Source organism: Heloderma suspectum, chromosome 1 (genome assembly GCF_057233095.1).
Source record: "Heloderma suspectum isolate Gila_16-S chromosome 1, 16-S_ref, whole genome shotgun sequence".
NCBI classification, from domain to species: Eukaryota; Metazoa; Chordata; class Lepidosauria; order Squamata; family Helodermatidae; genus Heloderma; species Heloderma suspectum.
In genome coordinates this window covers 89,466,785-89,491,954 of record NC_139458.1, presented here as the reverse complement: position 1 = coordinate 89,491,954, position 25,170 = coordinate 89,466,785, and the positions used below count along the sequence as shown (strand labels likewise).

General features: G+C 42.5%; 1 protein-coding gene across 8 annotated transcripts in view; it reads right to left on the bottom strand.

Annotated features, from left to right (window-relative positions):
• Positions 1–4,519: 4,519 nt before the first annotated feature.
• The window catches only part of LRRC4C (leucine rich repeat containing 4C), a 217,116-nt gene continuing 196,465 nt past the window's right edge, over positions 4,520–25,170 (bottom strand). For all 8 annotated transcript variants that reach the window (XM_084827869.1, XM_084827817.1, XM_084827826.1 and 5 more), the window contains one exon: positions 4,520–8,119. In XM_084827869.1, coding sequence (XP_084683995.1) covers positions 6,167–8,077 — 1,911 coding nt within the window. In that variant the 5' untranslated portion in view covers positions 8,078–8,119 and the 3' untranslated portion in view covers positions 4,520–6,166. The remainder of the gene's footprint in view (positions 8,120–25,170) is intronic.

Genomic DNA, 25,170 nt, shown 5'->3' with positions numbered 1-25,170 from the left:
ACTGGAAGTTGTATTCCAAGTTCCAACACATCCACAGAACACCAGGTTAGGGAAGGCTAAATTGATCTCAGTAACTTAATAATGGTAATGCACTTCACAATGCAATACATAAAACAGGTTGCCAAATAACTACATTTTGGCAACGGTAGTGAATATTTATTAGCACCCTGAATCAAATTAGTAACAAATGTATGTATGTATGTATGTATGTATTTATTTCTATACTGCCCAATAGCCGAAGCTCTCTGGGCAGTTTACAAAAATTTCTGGGTGGTTCACAAATGGTTTTTGTTTTTGTTTACTCATAAATTAATGCAGTGAATGGAAATGGATGTGGCAGTCCTCACATTGTCTGCTCAGAAGCTTTCATTTAAAAACTTTGGAGTGGTATGGATTGTGTTGCAGAACTGTAATATTGTGTGTGTGTGTGTATGTGTGTGTGTGTGTATATGTGTGTGTATATATACACACACACACACACACACACACATACTTGATTCTATAGGTCATATTCAGCTATAAGAGCACAAGAACTCAGTGCCCAGCCATAACTTAGCTACATAATGAACTTCCTTCGATAGTCTGGCATTGCCAAGTAATCTGCCTGATTTGTTCAAGGTCTACTTTGTGCCAATCTTTGTGGTGCCTATGGATCAGAAATTCCACAGGAAGTTGTCACACATCCAACCCAGATTGGCTGGCTTGCTAAATTATTAGCTAATCTGGCCTAGACAATTCCTATCTTTAAACAGGCCCCAGATTTTTATATAGGTAGACACATTGTCCAGTATTAGAAGGTATGAACATTCCATTTCCTGTGACTGAATTCTGTCACACACGGGGAGCATGATACAGAGTCAGTCAGTTAGTCAGCCCACCTGCCTCCCAGTTTCTCTTGCTTGGGCTATTATTATTATTATTATTAGACTGAGGTTGTCCTGCCCTGATTGGCTGTTCACATGCCCTTCCTTTTATGCCCTCTTTGAGGACATGCTAAAAGGTAATGGATGCCCTTTATGAGTTCTGATCATTTTCTTTGTAGAAAGGTGACTGGCATCTTCTTGGGAGTTCAGTTTTCTCTCTCTCCCTAGTCAGGTGTCTGCCTGGAGTTTCCCACATTACAGATAGCATGATTACATTTTGAAACTCACTGAAAATGGTTCAATGGTGAGAAAATGACACTTGGAACAAGAGAACTTCACCACACCATTCCTTGTTGCTGTGTGTACCCTTATGCCAATCCTCAGACTAGAAGCACCACTTAAGGATAAAGTAGGGGGAGCAAAAAGATTAAATTGGGGTGGGGGATAGATTCTTAACAAGGTTCAAATTATAGTATTATTTATAAAGCACTTCAAACATTAGAAGCTACGTAGGGCTGCTACATTTCAATAGATTAAAAAATAAACTACTTTAAACAAGCAAATCAGTATTTTTAAGAGCATTCGTTGTGGTATTTATAAATATCTCATTTTAAGCAGTGGTGAGCAAAACATGCCCATCTCAATATTGACAGGGTTTTTTCAATCCTTTTTGGCAATGGGGGGCAGGGGAGAGATAGCTGGTTTTCCCATCAATTCTCCAAACCCCAAAAAGAACCAGCCTGGAGGATGGTTCACCATTGCTAGTCCTCTCCCTTACTGATTTTCCTCTTTTCTTCCCCTTTCCCACATTTTCCCAAACTTAAAGGATGCACGGGAGACGAGAGACCAAAAGTAGGGATGTCAGAGAATTCCACCATGGATCTCGATGAGGCCAAATGCCAGTGCATTCGGCCCCCTGAAATCCGTGGCAGAACGAAGCCCCCCGCAGCCCGCCCCACCACCCCATGAAAGCCGCGCGAAATGGAGCACTTACCTGGTGCTGTTTGCGCTGCTTTGCGAATAACCGCCGCAACTGCGGCCGCCATTCACTTCACCATTTAGGCTGGGATAGGCTATGTAAATATTTACGTAGCCTATCACGGCAATAAAGGGAATGCAAATGGCGGCCACTGTAGCCGCCGCCATTTGCGTTCCTGTTTTTTTGCCGTGATAGGCTACGTAAATATTTATGTAGCCTATCACAGCCAAAAACATGAACGCAAATGACAGCCACCATAGCTGCCGCCATTTGCGTCCGCAGGCGCCACACGCCTGCAAATGCACCTGGCCAGTGGCTCTGTGGAGTTGCCGCGGAGGGAGCCGGCCGGGTTAGGAGTTTGGGGGGATGTGCAGAGCACCTCCCCCCCACTGCAAATCACACCTGCAAAAAGGTAAGGGACTTTCGTACATCCCTGACCAAAAGGAAAACAGCAGGTGAGAAGACTTGCAGATGTCAAGAGCTATACCTGCAATGAAGACTACTGAACTTGTGCTAATCTTCCAGTGTTGATGTGAGCTATGGGAGTTGCAGGGTTTTGGTTAGGGTTGGCGGAGAATTTCTCCACGAATCTTCAGGAGGCCGAGTGCCGATACATTCGGCCCCCCGAAAGTGTTGGGGAAATTCTCCGCCGGCCCCCCGCCCCCCCCGGGATGGACTTACCTTCGGCGAATGTCCCTCTCGGCGGCGGGTCCCGGCAGCGGTTCGGCAGCGTTTCGTCGGGGGCAGGGGCGGCGGCCGGTCTCCTGACCGGCTGCCGCCACCGCCATTGCAAAAAAAAAAAGTAAAGTAAAAAAACAAACAAACCACACCCGTGATAGGCTATGTAATGATTTACGTAGCCTATCACGGCTAGATTTCCAAAGTCAGCCATGATAGGCTACGTAAATCGTCACGTAGCCTATCATGGGTGACTTTGAAAAAAAAAAAAAGCGCGTACGCAAATGGCGGCTCCCATGGGGACCGCCATTTGCATTCCTTATTTTTGCACATCTAGTCTACGTAAACATTTACGTAGACTACGGCGAAAATAAGGGAACGCTATTTGTGTTGCCCTTATTTTCGCCGTAGTCTACGTAAATCTTTACGTAGACTAGACGTGCCAAAATAAGGAACGCAAATGGTGGTCCCCATGGGAGCCGCCATTTGCGTACGCGCTTTTTTTTTTTTTCAAATTCAGCCGTGATAGGCTACGTGACGATTTACATAGCCTATCATGGCTGACTTTGGAAATCTAGCTGTGATAGGCTACGTAAATCGTTACATAGCCTATCACGGGTGTGTGTGTGTGTGTTTTTAACTTTTTGTTTTGCGGCTGGGTAGACGGGGCGCTCCTACCCGGCCTGAATTTCGCCAGCGAGGGATGAGGCGCCTCCTCCCCGGCCTGAATTTTGGCCGGGTGAGGCGAGGCGCCTCCTCCGCCTCACCTGAACTTTGGGGGGAGAAGTGAAGCACCTCCCCCCCCCACCACGAAGCAAGCTGCGGGACGAGGTAAGTCCCTTTCGTCCATCCCTAGTTTTGGTAGGTCAATAGGTCAGAGGGAATTAAACAAACAACCCTACATTTCCCAGAGTTTACATCAGTAATGAATGAACAGCTTAGAAACAACTGTCCATAGTTTTCTCCCTTTCTTACAACTTGGTAAGTTTGTGAATCTGTTGTCAGGGGCTGGCAGTTATGAGCCATCAATAGTCAAGGCAAAAACTGGAAAGGTGTTGAGGCTCAGGGAGTTCCAAAATGGAGGAGTTCATCTTTGAACCCATGTTCATCAGATGCATATGAACCCCCGATGGATAATTACATGCTTTCTGAAAGACACAGACTTGGATTCCTTTTTGGTGGAAAGGTTAGAAGTAAAATAAAATGTATACATACATACATACATGACTCACTCCATCTCTTTAAATGGAGTCCCTGGCTAGAACCATTACAATGCAATATCTGAGCTGCTGTCCATTTCCCCATTTTAATGAAGGAATGCTGTTTCATCACAGATAGGTTCTATGAAGGTTTGCTTCTCATTTCACAGAAATGTTGGAATGGATTCACACATTTTTCCAAACACATTGACCCTATCTTTGCTGTAATGCTGGAAAGGAAAACACATGCATGCAAACACATAATGAAAAAATGTATCACCCTCCAAACATTTCACTGTATAGAAACATGATAACTTGTCTTTCCCAGTATCTTGCAAAGTGTCCTTAAAGTGGCATATTCTCACCTAGTGTCTTCTCATCTGAGAATTGTAGTACTCCAGACTGTTTCATTTTCCACTTGTCTGAATCTGACCAAAATAAGATCAGATAGACTTAATTTTTTTCATTAAATCCCTGTTGATGAACACTGCTCCCTGGAAATTTTCAATACCTTGATTGTATTTCTTAGCTTATTATGCTTGGTCATATTTTAATTAGTTAAACAACTTTCATATTTGCAGCTGTGATTTCATATAACCAAAACATAGACTTTTGTAAAGTCTACAAGTTTTGTAAATATGTTAATTCTATATCTGCTCTAATAAACAGTTGGCTAGAACAAAACCTTTGATATTATATGACCAGCCTTCTCAAATCTGAATCCTTTGTTGATGGCCTCCTTTCACTCTGGAAGATATCACCCACACGAGATAGAATAAATGAAACTTTACCTTATGGTTAATTGCCTTTATTTGAAGGAGAAGGCCACATTCTAACACATAGTTAAGGTTAGTGCTAGGCTGAAGTATTTGGCCCAGTGACTTTCGGTACTTTCTAGGAGGAAATTGCTGATTAATCCAATCTTCAGGGTGTGTGAAATTGAAGACCTTTCAAATGTGGGTGGTTGTGTCATACCTTTAAAGATGAAGGGGGTAAGGTTTCAGAACCTTCAGAAGCTCAGCAGCCTTCCCTTTGAAATTTGGAACAGAATGCCAAGTGGGAACGACACTACATTATGATGTAGCATCATTGCTAGGGGCACTCTTGCGGGGAAATGATGGCATCCCATGAGGCATTCTGCCCAAATTTCAAGGTAAGCTCACCCCACTCAGAAGTTCTTCAATTTAATCTCCCTAGAATTGCTGATACCCCTCCCCTTTCATACAGGAGGAATGGTCCCACAAAAGGGTGGGGTATTCGGCCCAGCTTGAGTTAAGGTCCATTCTCATGATATGTTGCTGTTAGAAAGAACTATTGCAGCATGGCTTCTTCATCCCCTGCTTGGGTAACATAAAAAGCCCTGGGACATAGGGGAGGAGCCTTATCCTTGTAGGGCAACACTTGTATAGGGAGGAGCCACAGCCTAGGGCTTTTCACATTAACTGAAGTGGTCTCATGCTACAGCAGGTCCCACACTACCAATGTAATGTGAAAAGATTCCATTAAATGCACTTGAGCCTGTAGAAAATCTATTGATTTTGACTACTATCTTTCAGACACAGTATGCTGATTTTAATGTTGAAAAAAAGTAAATATATGGCCAATTTTCAGTTAAAATCCAAAATGTTTCAACAATACTCTTGTTGTATAGCTTTCCTTTGTGGCTGGGAAAGATGTAGGGGGAAAAATGTAAAATTTTGAACCACGTTTTGACATTTTAAAGCCACACTAAAAATGAGTTGTGTCCAAGTACAGAAAAAAACCAACAATATTTTATTTATAATCTTATTTTAGTGTTTGAACTACAAATCCTGGTTCTAGAATTGTTTAAAAGATCATGGGTTTGATAGATGCTCACATGAAAATTAATTTCTTGGATTTTCCCCCCTTCTTCCACAGAATGGTCCCTTCAGGAGATACAGAACAGGTAATTATGTGAAAAAAAATAGAAAAAATATTTTGTTATTTTTTGTTGTTGTTCCTTGATTGTTCTTATGAATCTACTTCTAACATCCATTTCCCTGTTGAAACATTTCAAAAAGGGCATGAGAAGAAAATGAAATGAAAAAAGACAAAATAGACCGAATCTCACCACTAGAATTCACCATAAAAATTCCCAAAGCGTTAACAGAATTCTTACAAAAATTCCTAGACCAGTTCTTTAGAGAATCAACTTTTTCTATGAAAAATATGGCAAATGGGACTGGGAACAGGGAAGAAGAAAGGGAAGGGCAAGAAGTAGGGTAAATAAGTGCAGCAAAAAGAGGTTCTGAGGAATACACATAGTTTTGTCTGCTTTCGCTCACAATAGAATTTTTAATAAATAAATTTCTTTTTTTGTAAAGACACTTTTTTTGAAACAGTAGATTTAGCCCAGTCATTTGTGTCATTTTTTTTTTAATAAACTGTCTTTTTGTTTTAAATTCCCCCTTAAATTTGTAAATGTTTTAGATCTGAGTCTCTTGCACATTGTCTTTAGAGTTCATTCGGATCAATAATGGTTCATGCACTGAACTGTGTATTGAATTTATTGTGTTAACAGTTGTTGTGTGGTTGAAAGGAGACTTATAAGAGTTATAGTGATTTAGGTGCTCATGCTCTATTGCTGGCATGGGCAAATGACTTTCTATAGGTGTATCACCTGTAAGCTCATCATCCACATTAATGATCTCTACAGTTCGCGTTGGCGCATGGTGGTTTTGACGGTGATGTTGTTTTCTCATTTTGTAGAAAATGACCAACATCACTGCAGCCATAAGAGTGATTGCCACAAAACAACCAATTATGATTTTGGTAGTCTTCATAACCTCATCTATTCCTGGGATCCCATTGCTTGAATCTGTCACAGGGGTGGTGAATGTTTTTTCGGTTGACCTTGTGCTCTGTGGTGTGAGAGAGGTTGTTGCATTGGTGGTGTCCCATTCAATGACTGGTGTGGGCCAAACCTGCTCTGTGGTCCGCGCCTCATCCTGAGAAGGTTCCACAGTTTCTACTGTGATGGTTGAAAAATAAGTAATACACTCCTGTGCGGTTACATTGAGTGTTGCAGAAGCTGTAGTATTCCCAACAGAATTACTCACCAAGCATGTATACAAGCCTGTGTCTTGTGCAGTCACCCTCGTAAAATTTAATGTACCATCACTGAGCACAGAAATCCGAACCCTATAAGCCCCGTGTGTTATAACAGACCCATTTGGAGTAATCCAAGATATAGAGGTCAGGGATGTTGATGCTCGGCATTTCAGCTCTGCAGCCATGCCTTCAGTGACGTTGAGGTCTGTTGGTGGCTCCACAATCACGGGAGCGTAGCACGTGAAGTAATTCAGGTCCAGCTCGCCAATATACCTTCCTTTCAAGCTGGGAGGTGTGTTGCAACGGGCACAGCATGCAGTGTTGGAGGGAGCTTTGTCTTTAATCCACCAGCTGAGCCACAGGATGTCACAGTTGCAGTTCCAAGGGTTGTGATGCAGGTGGATTCTTTCTAGACGGAGAGGTGTGAAGAGGTCATGAGGCAGTAGTGTTAGATTGTTGTGTGCCAGATTGATCTCTACCAGTGACTGAAGGTTATCAAAAGCATTCCTTTCAATCACTTGAATCTGGGATTGAATCAGCCACAATTTTTGAAGGTGCATTAACCCTTGAAAGGACCCTGGCTTGATAGCAGTTAAGTGATTCCCAGAAAGATCTAGCTCATCCAGTTTTACAAGTGGTGTGAGGTTAGGAATCTCCCGAAGGTTGCACATAGCAAGGTTCAAATACCTCAAATTGGACAGACCTTCAAAGGCACCTTCTGAGATATATGAAAGCCTTTTTAATTCCCCCAAATCCAACCTTCGTAGGGAAGGGATTCTATTAAAAGCATAAGAAGGAATACTCTCAATGGGGTTGTTTCGCAACCAAAGCTCCTTCAGTTTTGACAAGTACACAAAAGCCCCATTTGGAATGGTGCTAAGACGATTGTCAAAGAGTTCCAAAGTATTGAGATTAGCCAGACCATTGAAAGCCCCTATTTCAATTGTTCTAATGTGATTCCTGCTCAGTTGCAAGACTTCTAGATGCCTCAGGTGTTTGAAGCTATTCACCTTAATGATTTGGATCTGGTTCTCATGGAGATTCAATAACCGCGTATTGGTGGAAATAGCATCAGGGACCTCTCTTAGATTTTTCCTTACACAAATTACTTTGCTAAACTGATTGCTACAGGAACAGACAGAAGGGCAAGTCTGAGCTCTGACCAAACCAGCGACTACAAGAAGTTGAAGAGCCAGTAGCACCACAAGCAAGGGGTCAAATAGGGCCCTGTTAAACCTAGGACCTATCATTATCTGCTGTGGATGTAAGGTCATCTTGTTCAACATTCATAATTTATTTGTTGTTGGTCCTTCAGGAGTTCCAATAGTCTGAAACAAAAGAGAAATAAAAAAGAAAACATTATATCACTCAAAATATTAAATTGCACTTTATTTCACACCTAGAATTTCCTAGCTATGTTTTTTTTCCCCTAAAAGAATTTCATAAACAATCAATACATACAACTTGCTACAAACAACAAACTGGCTACACATCTGGGCAATGGTTGTTAACTTAATTGAGGCTTAAAATGATCCCTCAGTCCTTTCAGTTGTCTGTCTAAGTATGTGAAAAAGACATAGTCAAGAGAAAATAGGGTATAAAATGGAAAACAATTCTGCTAGATACTGCAAATCATAAAATATTTCAGCTAAGGAAGAAGAGACAGAGAAAGAGAGCATTATTTATAAGATTACTGCTTATAAAGCTAATCTGAAATGTAATCTAAGACATCAGAATTAAACTGTCTAAAGAAAACATTGGATTATCTGAATACCATTTAAATGGATATTATGAATATGAATTGTAATTAATTTAGAAAAGTCAACATTCTGTGACTGGATTATTCAACATTGTTGTTGTGCAGTTATTTAAAGAACTTCCATGCAAATGTGTGTGGTAGTGATCTTGGATTTCATTCTCATAGCCCATGTTTGATTCTTAGTTATTACACACAGAAACCAGTAGTTATTAAAAGCCAACATCAATTCTTACCAAAGCTTCTAAAAATAAAGATGGGGACCCACAAAATCAACCTTCAGATCAGGGAAGAACCACCAAGATGAACATATTTTAAAACTTAGTATTCCTCGTCTAGGAATTGGTGTCTGAAACATGGCAAGCACTCAAGACTTCAGCTTGGACACATAGAGAGGCTTACTATGTAGATCACCACCACGTTGTGGAGAATCTGTATATTTTTCTGTGTGTGCTTTTTCATGTGTGCATGTATGCGTGATTATAGGAAAACAAGTGTGCTGTATGGGAAGTGCAAATCATGGAACATGTGAGTTGTGATGAAATCATAGTACATACACACTTCCTCCATATCCTGGGTGATTTTACAACTAGTTCACGAAGCCTGGGAGTAGGCTGCAGTACAGTGCTCAAGAGGCAGACATGAGTGTAGGCTTGAGTCGACATGGCCACCATCTTGTTGGATTCTGATTATATATCCCATAGTCAGGTCCAGAGATCCCTGACTTGTTCTCTTTGCTTTTTTTATTATCTATGCCAAAGGTAGGGATGTACGAAAGTGACTTACCTTTCGCGTATTATGTTGATGGTGGGGGGGGAGGTGTTCCGTCCCTCCCCCCAGAATCCTGGCCGGGGGGGGAGGCGCTCCGTTCCTCCCCCCGGAATCCTCGAATGGCCGGCTGTGCTCCGCGGCAGCTCCACGGAGCAGCCGACCAGGCCCACCCCGGCCAGGCCAGAGCCGTCCGCAGCTGGATTTCCGGCTGTGGAGGGCTCTGGGTAGGTTTGAAAAAACAAAACAAAACTGCGTACGCAAATGGCGGCTACGGCCGCCGCCATTTGCATTCCTTCTTTTTGGCCATCTTAATCTATGTAAATATTTACATAGACTATGATGGCGAAAATAAAGGGGAATGCAAATAGCGTAGCGGGTGCTATTTGCGTCCCTTTTTCATTCACCATTTTAGCCTACATAAATCTTTACGTAGGCTAAAACGGCAAATCAAAAGGGGACGCAAATAGCGCCTGCTACGCTATTTGCATTCCCCTTTATTTTCGCCGTCATAGTCTACGTAAATATTTACGTAGATTAAGATGGTAAAAAGAAGGAACGCAAATGGCGGTGGCCATAGCCGCCGCCATTTGCGTACGCGGTTTGTTTTTGTTTGTTTGTTTTACCTACCCAACCATGATAGGCTACGTAAAGATTTACGTAGCCTATCACGTCTTTTTTTTCCTTTTTTTTTAAACCTAGCCATGATAGGCTATGTAAATCTTTACGTAGCCTATCATGTCTTTTTTTTTTTTGCACAAGCCTGGAACTGGCGGCGGCGGCAGCCAGTCAGAAGACCGGCTGCCGCCACCGCCGCCGCCGCCGCTGGAGACGCCGCCGCCCGGAAGATCCACCCCAGGTGAGTCTCGTCCCAGGGGGGCGGTAGGTGGCAGGCCGTTCCGCCACGGAGTTCGGGGGGCCGAATGCACTGGCATTCGGCCTCACCAAGATCCGTGGCGGAATACTCTGACATCCCTAGTCAAAGGATGGCCACCCTGGAAAACAATGTAGTACTGAGGAGTGGTCCAAGAAAAGATTTTACTGCCTGAATACAAATGCTGACAAAATGCTTATTGTTTGCTTATTTCAGGAAAGCAGATGAAAAGAAGCTTCTGAGAACTGCTGACCTGAGCATCAGTTACTCTCCCACCATTATGCAGACTCATCTGATTTCCCGATTCACTCTCCTCTATCCTCATATTTGGCCATAGCAGCAGCAAAACTCTCATTAGTAAATGTGTGCTGAACACAGGAATAAAGAATGGCTATTCTTGCCATTAAATGACGGAAAAATATATATCTCCCATAGCTGCAGTGTTGGCGATTTCAGTGTTACCTCCCAAAATGTTTCTTTCAGATTTTTAGTAAGTGAAAAAGGCCTTTCGACTCTGCAAATGATCATTACCATTCACAGCCCCTCAGTCCTGGTTCATCTGTGGTAGCTCCTAAAAACCCCAGCCCTACGTTCATTTTCAATCTGCTGTTCACTGTAAGGTCCCCGTGCTGTAGAGATTAATGAAATTTCCTATACATCAGCCAAAAGTGAATTCTTATACATTACAGCAAGCTCCAAGCACATTTATAAGCCAGAGCTCAGAAATACATAATACATTCATTTAGTAGAACAGAAACACTATCAGCCAACGGTTTTCCATTTTAAGCTTCACATTGTTTCATTTTGTGGTAAAGGAGGAGGAGGATCTTATGCTTTGAAAAACAGGATGAAAACATATCATTCTTCACACAGCAGTCCATTTAGAAAAGGTCCATTTTATAATCAGATAATATATATTTATGAATTTATTTATGCATGCTTGACACTGGTTTACTGCAATAACAGAAAACTATTAAGGCTTTTCTTGGGCACTTTGAAGGCTGTACTCTAAGGAAAACTGCATATGATATTCTAGAGGTTAAGATGGGATTAGAATTTTTTTAAAATAAGGAAAACAGCACTAAAAGGAAAAAGGAAAGGAAGTAGGTACTAGGAAACTTTTTAAAATGAACACAACAAGTTTTGAGTATAAAACCGTTTTTCTTGTCTAATTTTTTCACAGAGTAACACATCTTGCGCTTTTTTCCTAATGCTGACATCCCGTGTGTGTGTTTTAAGCACACATTTAGCCATATACTAAAACATATGTACTAGATCAAATTGTGTGTGTCCAACTTTCTTTTTCATGGGACAAGTTGTATGTGAAAGCTGCTTTGGACTGTGACGCCAGTCAATTGTCTGGTCCAACAATCCCATCAATCAGTTCAGCAGATTATGTGAACTTCAACTGAACATTTTTGTATGACAAAGGATGTTGGGAGATATGAAAGTCTGTTTGGGCTACATCCAATGTGGCATGAGCAGATTTCTACTCAAATAATGGACATTTTCAGTCTCCTTCTCCAGCCCAGTGTGCGCCCCCAAAGCCTCATCTGAAGGATCCTCCAGAGCAGTTGGGAGGGGCACTAGAAGCAGCAGGGGGAAGTGGAATCAGTGCTGCTGGTGGTTGCCATTCCATAAATAGATGGACACAATTGGATTTCACCCTCCAAATGATGACTATCGGGGCTGAGAGAATCAGTGAGGCTTTTGCTCGTCAACGTTCTCTGAGTTCCACCTTGAAGCTCAGTCCATCTCATTCCCTTTGCTGAATGCAAGTTTGTTTGTTTGAATGGGAAAAGTGCACATTTAGGAGCACATTTTTAAAACTGTGCACCCAACTGCGTACTTTCCACCCACTGACTAAAGCATGGGTGTGTTTCCAGACTATCGCATTCACTGCTTGTCCAACTTTGTTGCGATGTTTCCCCAATCACATCTTCTCCCTCACGTGTTTCCATGTCCTAAAACACCCAGTTTATCATCGTTGTACCCCGGGGGCTTGCGTTGTTCCCACGGGGCCCTAACTGTGTTATTCTCTTGACGGCTGGGTGGAGTCTTTTGGGAGTTGGTTGGGTCTGTTTACCCGGTCTGTTTTCCCTCCTCCTTCTCTTTCCAATTCCCCTCTCCCTTGCCCCCTCTGTCCCGCTGAAGTTTCCCACTCTGGCCAGTCTCCTCCTTGCCTTCCCAGCCCTTTTGTTTTGCTTTAGAGAAAGAGTGAAAAATCAAAGCACTGTGTCTGGAGCATCCCCCCCTTTAAACTTTCCTTGTTGCCCCTAAAACAGAAATTTAAACCACAATTGTGCATTAACAAAGGGCAAAAAATGAAAGCACTGTGTTTGGAGCATCCCAAACCCCTTTAAACTTTCTTTCTTGCCCCTAAAATGGGTGCTTATGTGTGCATCTTCTCATCTCTGCCTGACTGCTCCCTCCAGGATCATCTCCCTCTCTCCTTCACACAACTTCAGTATTCCCGCTTCCTCGGACTTGTTTCCAAGACAACAGAAGGAGAAGCTAAAGGAGGAGTATGGGATCTTTTTTTTAAGGGATCAGCTTTGCAGTGAAGAGATGCTTCCCACCCACCCCCCTTCTCCTTTCCCCTGAAAGTCCAGATACACCGGCATTTCAGGGGCAAGCCTCATTGAGCACAATGGGAGTTACTTCCGAGTAGACACACACATGCTTGTGCTGGGAAAGGAGGGGGAGAATACAAAGAGGGAACCTAGCCCCCATTTTAACCCAGAGGACCTCATTGACCACAAGGGAAGTTACTTCTGAGGAGACAGTAATGCATTTGTTGTGGGAAAGAGACCAAAACCAGCTCCCATTTTAATGCACAGGATCTCTATATGGAAGCTGTGAATGAGTTACATCCTAAGGCAATGGACCGAAGCCTTGAGATTGCACTTAACTGCATTTCAAAAATTGAGGGCTTTGATATGTGCCCTGTCAATTGAGCAGGAATCTCCATAAGTTCTGATGTAGGCATTCAAAGGCCAGTCTCATTCAGCACAATGGGAGTTACTTCTGAGGAGACACTAATGGGTTTGTTGTGGAAAGAGAGTAGTTTTCTTTCTCTGTGTGATGGATGGAATCCAGCCCCCACTGTAACCCGCAGGATAGCTATAATGAAGCTGTGAAGCTGCAAAGTACTTTCTTCCTAAGGCAATTCATCAGAGCCCCGCTTGGTCGCTTAAACACATTTAAGGAATTGGGCTTTAATGTGTGCCATTTCAATTGAAGGGAATCTCAGCCTCATCTACCGCAATGGGAATTACTTCTGAGGAGACACTAATGGATTTGCTGTGGGAAAGAGACCGAAACCAGCCCCCATTTTAACTCACAGGATCATCTCTATATGGAAGCTGTGAAGGAGTTACGTCCTAAGGCAATGGACCAAAGCCTCGAGATCACACTTAATTGCATTTAAGGAATTGGGCTTTGATATGTGCTATGTCAACTGAGGGGCTTCTTTGTTATTTCTGTGGTCACTGCGAGGGCAAGGCTCATTCAGCACAATGGGAGAAAACACCCCTCAACTGGTGTCGTGAGCTGTGTACTAGTGCTTATTTTCAATGATGCTTTAAAAGCTGGTCCCTCAGCATCCTGCTCCAAAGTGGCAATGAAACTTCCAGAAAACAGGGAGGGAACGGGTTGCATCACTGAGGTCAGAGTGACACACCCACAAAAGCCGGGCTACACGGCGCATGATCAGGACTATGATACTGGACCCAGTGCGACTGTAGAAACAGGTCAGTAATGGAGCCATGGTAAGCTGGAAAAGTCAGACCATAAGCAGTCTCAGAAGAAGTGGTTTTTCAGCAATAAAATGCAGGACTGGTGCTGAATGGCCATGATGTCATGGAAGCACAGAGACCTCATGGCACAGCCAGGTTGGAGTAAGTTGCTGGTGGAAACACAGCCCATCAAAATGTGTATTTTAAAATGCACAGTTCAAGAGTGTGCTTGTTTGTAATGAACAGATTTTGCAAATGTGATCACAAGCTCGTGAATATGTGAACTTTGCCTGAAAAATATGCTTGCATTTATGTTCAGTGGTGCGAACAGGGCAAGTTGTGATGTTTAATGAATTTAAATTTCTCATACATCTCTAATGAACATGGTTCTGTAAATTCATTATAAGGGGAGCTGTGTTATCCACCAGATTTATGGGTTTTTATATTGTATTGGCCCCAGGAGCATAACCAAGCCACCTGTAAAGTTAGAGGGGCCTAGAGATCCAAATTACATTATGGGTGTAATTTCCTTGCTTAGTAAGCCTCTGAGCATGTGAAGATGAGTCAAAGGGCCGATAACACAGCCTAGCACATTCCATACTAATGAGTAAATCAAGATGTGCCTGGGAAGTGAAGTTTGTTTGTCTTAAAGCTGCAGGTGGCTGTGCTGCGAACCAAGAACTTCTAGTCTATGCTGGGAATGAACGCTAGCTAGGTGGAGCCTGCTGCTGTCATGCTGCCTCACTGCTAACATGTATGATATAAAACCCATTGTACCCCATGGCTCTGGGTTCAGAGAAGCTGTCTAATCCAACCATTGTGTATGCCTGTTTGCTGTAAGTTACTCAATAAAGTACTCCTTATAAGTAAACCTGGATCTGATTTATCACTATCTTGGCACCTCTAAATTAAGAGTTCAAAGCCTACAGCTGGGGCAATACATATATACAAATATTTTATTGTGTACTTGCTGTTCTTCATTCATGGTTGTTTATGGGTGCTGTAGATGACATCATCCTTCAGTTTCCCTCCTGTGTTTTCCAACCACTTTAGCTGTTTGGGATAGGGGGTGGGCAGAGCAAATGCATTTTTTTTGGAATTATGAAACAAAGCACAGCTCTCCACCAGTGTAGCATTATTCTGTTTTGTTCCACTATACCACAGCACCACCTAGAGGTTAAGTAATGTAAAGTCCAGAAACAAAGGAAAGTGTAGAGTTCCAATCTTAATCCTGCAAAGAATCTGGAAGCAGAAGTAATGGGTTTTCTAGCCTCATCTAGAAAAGCTTTGTTCATCCACTATTAACTTTTATACCATCCTTCAATGGAAGGGCTGTAGTTCAGTAGTATAGTATAAGCTTCTCATGCAAAAGGTCCCAAGTTCAATCTGCAGCATCTCCAGACAGGGTTGCCTGAAATCCTGGAGAGCCATTGCCACTCAGTGTACACAATGAACTATATGGTTTGACCCAGTATAAGATAGCTTCCTATGTTCCTATGTCTCAATTTCCTCACATGAACATGAGACATTTGATGAAGGGTCCAGGCCTGTCCCAGGGCCAACTGTACATGATCTAATAAATGTACAATATGGCCCATGGCCATATTATTATTTTTTATTAATGACTTGGAGGAGGAGGTGTGGGGAATGCTGATCAAATTTGCAGATGACACAAAATTGGGCAGGAAAGCTAATACTTTGGAAGACAGAAACAAAATTCAAAGTGATCTTGATAGACTGGAGGGCTGGGCAGAAAACAACAGAATGAAACTTAATAGGGATAAATGCCAAGTTCTTCACCTAGGAAAAAGAAACCAAAGGCACAGTTACACGATGGGGGATATGTGGCTCAACAACACTACAAGTGAGAAGGATCTTGGAATTGTTGTCGATCACAAGCTGAATATGAGCCAACCATGTGATGTGGCTGCAAAAAAAGCCAATGCTATTTTGGGCTGCATTAATAGAAGCATAGCTTCCAAATCCCTGGAAGTACTAGTTCCCCTTTACTCACCACTGGTTAGGCCTCATCTGGAGTACTGTGTCCGGTTCTGGGCACCACACTTTAAGAAGGATGCAGACAAGCTGGAGAGGGTTCAGAGGAGGGCAACAAAGATGATCAGGGGACCAGAAACAAAGCCCTATGAAGAGAGACTGAAAGAACTGGGCATGTTTAGCCTTGAGAAGAGAAGACTGAGGGGAGATACGATAGCACTCTTCAAGTACTTGAAAGGTCATCACAGAGAGGAAGGCCAGGATCTCTTCTCGATCATCCCAGAGTGCAGGATATAGAATGATGGGCTCCAGTTACAGGAAGCCAGATTCCAGCTGAACATCAGGAAAAACTTCCTGACTGTTAGAGCAATACGACAATGGAACCAATGACCTAGGGAGGTGGTGGGCTCTCCCACACTGGAGGCATTCAAGATGAGGCTGGACAGCCATCTCTCAGGGATGCTCTGACTTGGATTCCTGCATTGAGCAGGGGGTTGGGCTTGATGGTCTTGTAGGCCCCTTCCAACCCTGCTATTCTATGATTCTATGACTAACTTCCATTACTAAAATTAATTTAAAATTGGATTTGAATGGACAAACAAATATCATGAGAACTTTTGCTCATGTAATGGCAATATTCATGATTGCTGGGGCACATATACATGGTGTATTGTAGCCATATACATGGAGGCCATCAGGGGGAGAGGAAGTAGCAGGTAAGCACCCCTCCATTATGCCTGGATACAACTCCAGCTGAGACCTCCTTCCTTCCTGCTACCAACTGTCAACGCTGAGGCTATCAGGAAGAGGAAGCTGCAAGTAACAGCCCCCCCGCCCACATACACACACACACACATTGTGCCTGGCTCTCAGTTCCAGCTGAGATCCCCCTCCCTGTTGTTACCAAATGTCACTGCTGAAGCAATCAGAGGGTCAAGAAGCAGCAGCCCTTCACTGTGCCGATAACCTGCTGAACTATATAACTAAGAATCTAGTGCGTGAATTTGCTTTTGCCCTCCTCCATTCCAATCCCTTTTCCTTTTGTGTCACGTCTTTTAGATTGTAAGCCTGTGGGTAGGGACTATATTATTTCTTATCTTAGTAAGCCACCTTGGGAGTGTTTTTGGCTAAAGGACTGGATAAAGATGCAAGAAAGAAAGAAAGAAAGAAAGAAAGAAAGAAAGAAAGAAAGAAAGAAAGAAAGAAAATTGTTGCGTGCTGCCAAATAATTTTGGTGGCAAATCTCTGCTCTTTCCCATTGTCCTAGCAAGCACTAGTTATGTTGTGTGAATACTGGTTTATGCATCATTAGCATAACAACATCATTACCACTAGTGCTTGGGCACAGCTGGATACTACCCCACAGCTAGATACTACCCCTCAGGGGAAAACATGCTGTATCAACTGGCCTAAGAATATCAAAATCACAGAGTCTTTCTGGAACAATATGTTTCTTACTCTTTTAACATCTTTGTAGTTCACTTCAGAGTCATTTGCAATTTGACAACATCCTCTCTGTAACTGTGGTGACCACACTAGACCACCTCTAGATGAGGTGTTTTGGCATCTAGCAGAGCAGTACTCTTAACTCCCACTTCTTGAAAATGATGCTCCAGTAAATGCTGATATAAATGATGCTCCAGTAAATGCTGATTGAAATGTGGGTGCACTGCACTTGTTCTTCTTGCACAAAATACTGTGATCCCCAGTTTGAAATTCCTTTATCACATCACCGAATCCAGTATTAATAGAAACATTTTGTAGATATCAATCATTATATTGCTGTGAATAATGCTATCGCTTGAACCAACGTTTGGGCTACCCATTACTAGATCTTGTCTAAGAAGAGAATCAGACCTTGTACGAAGCACAATCCTTGACAGGATTTTGGTACTGAATAACACATTAAGGTAACAATCCTAAACACACTTATTAAGCCACACTGAACACAATGGGACTTACTTGCATGTACACATGTTTAGGACTGTGCTGCACACATTTTATTCTGAAGCACTACCAGAGTAGCAACTAAAGAATGCTGCTCATTTATCTTTTTGTTTTGTTTTGCTTACTTATCCCCTCAAGGCTAAGCTTGAATAATGAATCACATTAGGTAGTGATAAAACAGATAAAGGAAACACTGGACTAAAGTTCTCTCTCAATTATGCTATTTCAGGTCTATCAAAAGTATAATGTAACCAAAGCCAAAATTCAGCTTGCTATAGTTAACTTCAGGGCTACAAAAGAGCCATCTTGGTTCAGCACAACATGTTCACATCAGGCACCCAGTATAGCTTTAGATATAACAGTGAGGTTTCCCTATCATGAATCCATAATTACCAGACAGTTAAGTGTCTTCTTTAATTTCGGGAAATCTGGGTGATACAGGGGGTACTTGGGTCCTCATAATGCTGGATTTTTTGAATGAGTGTGCTCCACATATGGTTAGCTGACAGAGGACGAGCTTTAAACATCTAGCTACCATGTGGTAAATAGTTATGTGGCATTCACCTTTGTAAGTACCAGACACAACACGTATCTGTAAATTACAGTGTGAAGGCAGGGACCGGAGGACTTCCATTGCAGTGTCCAAGCCTCAGCTCTGTCACACAAGAGCATGCCTCTGAAGGAAGATACAACAATGCTACAAAGCAAAACAGTTTTAACCATGATGACTTCCATTAGAAATTGTAATTTATTCAGGAAGGGTTTATCTTATCATCATATCCAGGACATGTTTTCAATGCCAAGGACCAACCTTCCAACCTTAGACGCAATCCTAGATGGCTATGTCTCTGTCCAGGTGCAAAGCACATTTTTTCTCAACACTGAATTCCAACAGCCAGTGGCCATACATTTTGGATTGAAGGTTGTGATTTCTAACCGGAGAGCATGAGTTCAAAGCAGGCTTGAATCTCCCTTTTTAGAAATTACTAAGGAACAATCCTATGAATGTATAGACAGAACGGAGAATGCTGGGAGTTGTAGGACTTTTTTCTGTCTAAACATGCATAAGATTGCACCCTACAGGAACTTAGAAACAGAGATCTAACAGAGATTTTTCAGTACCTTTTAATTTACAGGATACCTTGGAAGAAACCAACACAACTGAACAATTTTAAACTGCCTAAAATGTATAATTTAGATGTCACCAAAGGGGGAAAAAAGGAGATTCCAAAGCAGTGTGGATGTCAGAGATTAATCCTGGTGAAAACAAACCAATTAATACTGGGGATGCTGCAAAAGAAAGATAGCTAGGAAAGTCAAGGGACTCTGGCAGATTCCTTTCCTAGAGAAAGCTTGGTGATGGAAGAGACTAGGATCAGCTCCAAAGGCCTACCATGTAGAACTAGGGGCCAATCTTCACTAGGTTTTTTCCCCACACTATTGCAATATGTGGCTCACTCACATGGCACATGATACACTCTTCAACCCCTTGTCCTCACGCTATTTCTGGCTCTATATCTCATCCCCCCCCCCATCACTTTTATGACTTAAAAAAATAATTGCAGTTTCTGTGCTGTACTGATTTATGTGTGTACTAACCTGGAGGTTTTATGACTCTGACTGGTGGGAGTGGCTTTAGCCAACATGATTGGCTTGGCAACTCCCCTCCCCACTTCTTTTTTCTTCCTTGCACTAGATGTGTGTTAGCTGTGCACTGACCTTGAGGTATTATAACTCATACCTCAGGGAGGGGCTTTAACCTGTTGTTTGGAAACGTTAGTCCCCCTTCACCTTTGACCCAGGGGCGGGCTTTGTGGGCAGGAAATTCACAAGAAATTCAGTTTCTTTCCATCCTGAATATGAAGAAATGTTTGAATTTTGGTATATTTAAAAATAAATAAATAAATAAACAAACAAACAAACGAATTGAAACAAAATTCTCACCCATCTGCACTGGCCAAATTCAATAGCTATATCACAGAGAGGATCATGGTATACCTCCTGATATATAGTGAGTAAAGATAGGGGCCCATGAGGAAAAAAAGAGAGAGCAAGCCTAATTCAGCACTAGGAATGTATGAGAATTTCATTTTTGCTCACAAAATACGTGAGCATGCCCTGTTCGCAATTTTAAATACACAGGGATTCAGACAAAGACTTTTACGAAATAACCACTCAAAGCCCTGGGCCTGGATGGATGAAGCTGTCAGTTTTGGTTTCTTTCACATCTGCATTTTAAAAAAAACAAAAACAAAAACCAACCCTCAAGTTCTTTCTTTCCCACATATGAAGACATTTGTGAATTTGGTAAGTTCTTATAAAAAAAATGAATCAAACAAAATTCTCACCCATCTCTAGATTGTCATTACTACTTTCATTATAGAAGTGGGAAACTTCCAAGGAGATAAATCATTTGTTTCAAGGCCAGGAAACAACAATTTGCCCAAAGCAATCCAGTTTCCTCAAGTGTGAACTGGAATTTAACCACAGGATGGTATGCTATTTCTTGTATTATTATTTTTTTTCATCAAGCAACATGTTTATGATGCCATAAGAAGTGTCTCTGTATCTTGCCTGGTTTCTAGTCCTACTATTGAAACTGTTCAGTAAAAATGGCTAACAATGGAACAAATTAATACCATTTAGTTTGACCCCTAGGAAACTAGCTACCATTCCAGTAGCAATCCAGTGAAGTATTGTTAACTTGAAATCTCTACTGACCAGGGTGAGATACAAAGCAGTTGCTTAATGATACAAGGACTTATAATGGATCATTAATCCTTGGGCTATCCAAGTCTCACTTCAGTAATTCCTGAAGGGGCATTGATCTTCTGAAGGCTTTCTACTGTTTTTGGTTTCCTTATTCTCAAGGACTGCACCTTGAGGGACATACAAGAGGGAAATAAAGGAAGATCAGACAGCAAAAACAAAAACCAACCCTCAAGTTCTTTCTTTCCCGCATATGAAGACATTTGTGAATTTTGTAAGTTATAAAATAACCCTGACAATAGAATCCTTGCAAATATTCAGAGCACAGAGTTCGTAAACCCCATATGCTTACTGAAGAGAATATATCAAAATCACATCAGTGTATTCTGAATGCAGTGCTCTCATGCCAAGAAATATTTCATCTGGTAATGATAAAACTGCAACACCTCTATAATTGAAGGGAGCTTCTGATACAGATTTGCTTTGTAAACAATTATCATCACACATCTAGCATACCTGCAGGTTCTCATGTGAAATCTGAGAAATAAATAAAAATATTATAAACAAATGCACCAATAGGTATGCTGTATAAAATAATCCATATGCCTTACATTTCTATCTCACTCTCACTCTCTCTGTCTCCCTCCCACCCTCATCTCACTTTTTCAGTCCTCAAATTACATTCAAGGCAGCTCACTATAAAAATAATCTGAGAACAGATAAAAGACAAGTATTATCTCGTTGTGCAATGGGTGTTAATCATTAATTTGTTATCTAGACAGGTGCAAACCCATATACAAAAGGTAGCACATAAACATGCCACTCCTGAGAAGGTGAAGAGGGTGTGAATAGCAATATTCTGCCATAATTTTTCATGTTCCCTCATGAGCACCTTGGTTCAAAAAGTAACATATTGTCTGAAAGGTTGGCTGGCAAGGATCTAGCAAACTAGGACAGAGCACTCATCCAACTTAATTGCCAAAGCCCTTTATTGGAATGGACAAGAGTGTGTCTACACCCTGTGTACGCTGGCATGGGATGTCCTGAAATAGCTAATGTTCAGTCTTCCTTGGCTTTTAATCTAATCAAAGCAATATTGTTTGCCTATTGACTGGCTATGGAGAGCCCTTCAATGTTAAGTGTCCTTTATAAGACCTATTATAAACTCCACCTAAAATCTAGACACCCCTATTGTTGTTGTTGTTAAGCAGGAACAACAACCATCTTTCTGTCATGAATCTGGAAATCGCCACTCCAGAACCCTTAAAGTTGGATCCCTAAATGCAGCAAGTCCCCCCCCCCTGAATGTGATGTCAAAGGCAGAGCCAGTGAAAAGTAATGCTTAGAATACTAGACTGGGACTTGGGAAAACTGGGTTTCTAGTGCCTACTCGGCCATGAAGCTCACTGGGTGACTTTGGGCCAGTTACTGACTCTCAGCCTAACTGACCTCACAGAGTTGTTGTAAGAATAAAATGGAGAGGAAGAGGATCATGTAAGCCATCTTGGGTCCCCTTGCAAGAGAAAAGAGGTAGGATATAAATGTAATAAATAAATAAAGTCAGACACTCTGCCTGACTAAATTTTGGAGCTCGAGAAGGGATGGACAGGTGCCACCCCTGCCTGGTTTCACTGGGCACCCACCCAGCCCCTGCCCCCACACAAGCATACCCAGGACCAGTGCTAGTCACCCCATGCTTGCCAAACCCCCTGCATTCACCCAGGAGCAGTCACCAAGCACTGCAAGCACCGTTTTAAGAAAAAAATAGTGTCGCAAAATATGCGCATTTCGTGAGCACCGTAAATGGCACCCGCGAAAATGCGCATATCTGTATAAATGCAACAGGGGGCCATGCATAACCCAAATACACAAGATTACAGGCATTTACACCTGTAATCTTGTGTAAATGAGCTACGCACACTCCCTTTCGCATATATACAAACATGCACGTTTTTGTGATCGCCATTTAAGGCGATTGCAAAAATACACATATTTCTGTGTGCAAAAGCTGGCTATGAATAGCCCATATATGCAAGATTACAAGCGTTTATGCCTCTAATCTTTTGTATATGGGCTACATGTCCCCCTGCTGCTTTGCCAAGGACTCCACTCCAGCAATTAAGCCCTTGCGCACACAAGGGCTTGACTGCCAGGGTCAGCGCACATGCCCTGACTGCTAGCCAACTCCTCCTCACAAGCAGGAGATGGCTAGTGGCTGGGGCACTGGCTGAGGCCCCATTCTGCCCTGTCGGCTGTCAAGGAAGCTTACTTGATAGCCAACTGGGCAGGAGCAGGAGGCGCCGCACACACCTCATCTGCTCTTGCCAGTGGGGTGCACATGCTGACAAGTCTGGGCTGTTCCTGGCCTCTCACCGAGGGGCAGGGCACTTGTCGGCCTTTCTGTCAGCACCCTGGAGCTCAGTTAGCAGGGGCCGGGGAGCCAGGCACGAGGGATTTTGCTGGCTTCCCAGACTAAGTTGGGTACTCACAACATCCCTAAGCTCAAGGCTGGTTGCCTCCTCTTATGCCTCCAAAACCTTAACCTCCAGGAACTTCCAGAAAAGGCTCTTGCTGTAATAAGTGCAGCCTGACTTAGTCTGGAACCTTGGCTCCGAGCACTCTTCTTCTGCACTCCCACTTCCAGTGGACTTCATCCAGTGAAGCATTGTGGTGGTTGAGAGGAGTGTCTTCTTTTAACCTTCTTTTTGGATTTACCCTGACACTAAAGATAGATCTCATAGAATCATATAATAGTAGGATTGGAAGGGGCCTACAAGGCCATCGAGTCCAACTCCCTGCTCAATGCAGGAATCCAAGTCAGAGCATCCTTGACTGTCCAGCCTCGTCTTGAACGCCCCCAGTGCATCTCCACATACTCCCTTTGTGCCTGGACACAGCATAGGGAAGAAAAGCTGTCTCTCTCTCCAGCTTTCCAGTATACACAGAAATTTCACCCGCTCCGCTAAGAAGCCAAGCATCACTGTGCAGCCTCTGCAACTGGTGGCTGTCTCACTTTTTATCTCCCTCTCTTTCTCTGCTGCCTATGGGACAGCCTTCACAGTTAACTATTAAATTGGCATGTTGTTGCCTTTCTCAATAAAGCTTTATTTCTGGGAAAGTTCTGATCTCATCTCTGTTGTTCCCTGAATACTTTACAAGGACACTCTGCTGCATGGACTAAATGATCTAAAGTTAGTTACACTGTGCTCCTTTGTATTTGGAAAACGTGGTAGTTTCTGGGCAGACAGCAGCTAAACAGACAGCAGTTTGATTGAAAGGATGGATCTGTCTTGTTTCTATCTGTCCATCTGTCTGTGTATGCTCCCTCAATATCTGCATGTTCAGCACTGGACAAGAAAATCAACTGGCCATGGCGGGAGTATTACTTTTGTCAGAGGGCCACTTCTGGATGCAAAATAGCGCACCAAAAACTCAACCCTCACCCCACCTAGCAAAGTTGCCTACTAACAAGTTATATTATTAAAGTTACAATTCCCTTCATATTAATCTTCCACTACTAGGTTGGTAAAGGACAGGGAGGGAGCAGGAAACATCCAACAGAGGCAGATTTGGCCCAGGTTCCATAAACTGTGTAGGGTATGTTTATTAACCTCTTCATGGAAACGTGTGCTTCAGTCTCTACAAGATAACTTAAATCTGTGTTTTTAGTCACATGGTAAAGGTTGTCATTCCACATGGATATGTATTTAGTTTGTTCACTTGTATCATGCCTTTCCTCCAAGGAGCTTCAAAAGGCATACATGGTTCCACCACCACCACCACCACCCTGGCTACATTTTATTTCCGCAATACCTTGTAGGAAGGTTAGGCAGAGAGACAGTGAATGGCCAAAGGTCAGCCAGTGAGGTTTATGGCTGAGTGGGGATTTGAACCTGGCCTCCCAAAAGCTGATAACGACATTCTAATAACCTCAAATTGCTTGCTGTTCTACCAGTGCAATTGAAAAGCCCCCTTTCCCACAGTGGTCTCCATGTGCAGCCACTCTCAGATATCTAAGGAGCTGTGCATGTTATCTGAATGTGACTTCTAGTTATCCATAGAACTAAAGGAAACGGGCTCTCTTATGATTCTGCAGTTGAGAAAATAATTCTGAACAAAAAATAATAATAAAAATAAAGAAGACTAGATTATTTAATTGAAGCCCCAAATTTTTGAAGTTCATTCTCCTCCTTCAAATTAGAAAAACCTTTATAGCAAGAGTGGGGAACAACTCCCACCATCATGGAACATTGGCCATACTGGCTGGGGCTGATGGGAATTGATGTCCAGCAACATCTTGAGGACCACAGGCTCTTTGGAGATGGGTAGGGCTTCATATTAAGCTGTATGTGGCAATAATGACATGAAAAATATAAGACGTGTGTGTGTGTGTGTGTGTGTGTGTCTGCACGCGTGCACGCGTGCATGTATGGTTCATGGAAATCTGGCTCTCTGTAAGTGCTGTGCAGCTTGGAATGTACATGAGGATGATCTGGCAACGAATGGTGGGATGAAAGAACAAAGAAAAGACACCCAGGTCATGAAAAAAACTGTCTAGTACATTCTAAAAGGAACTGCCAGAACAATTCTCCT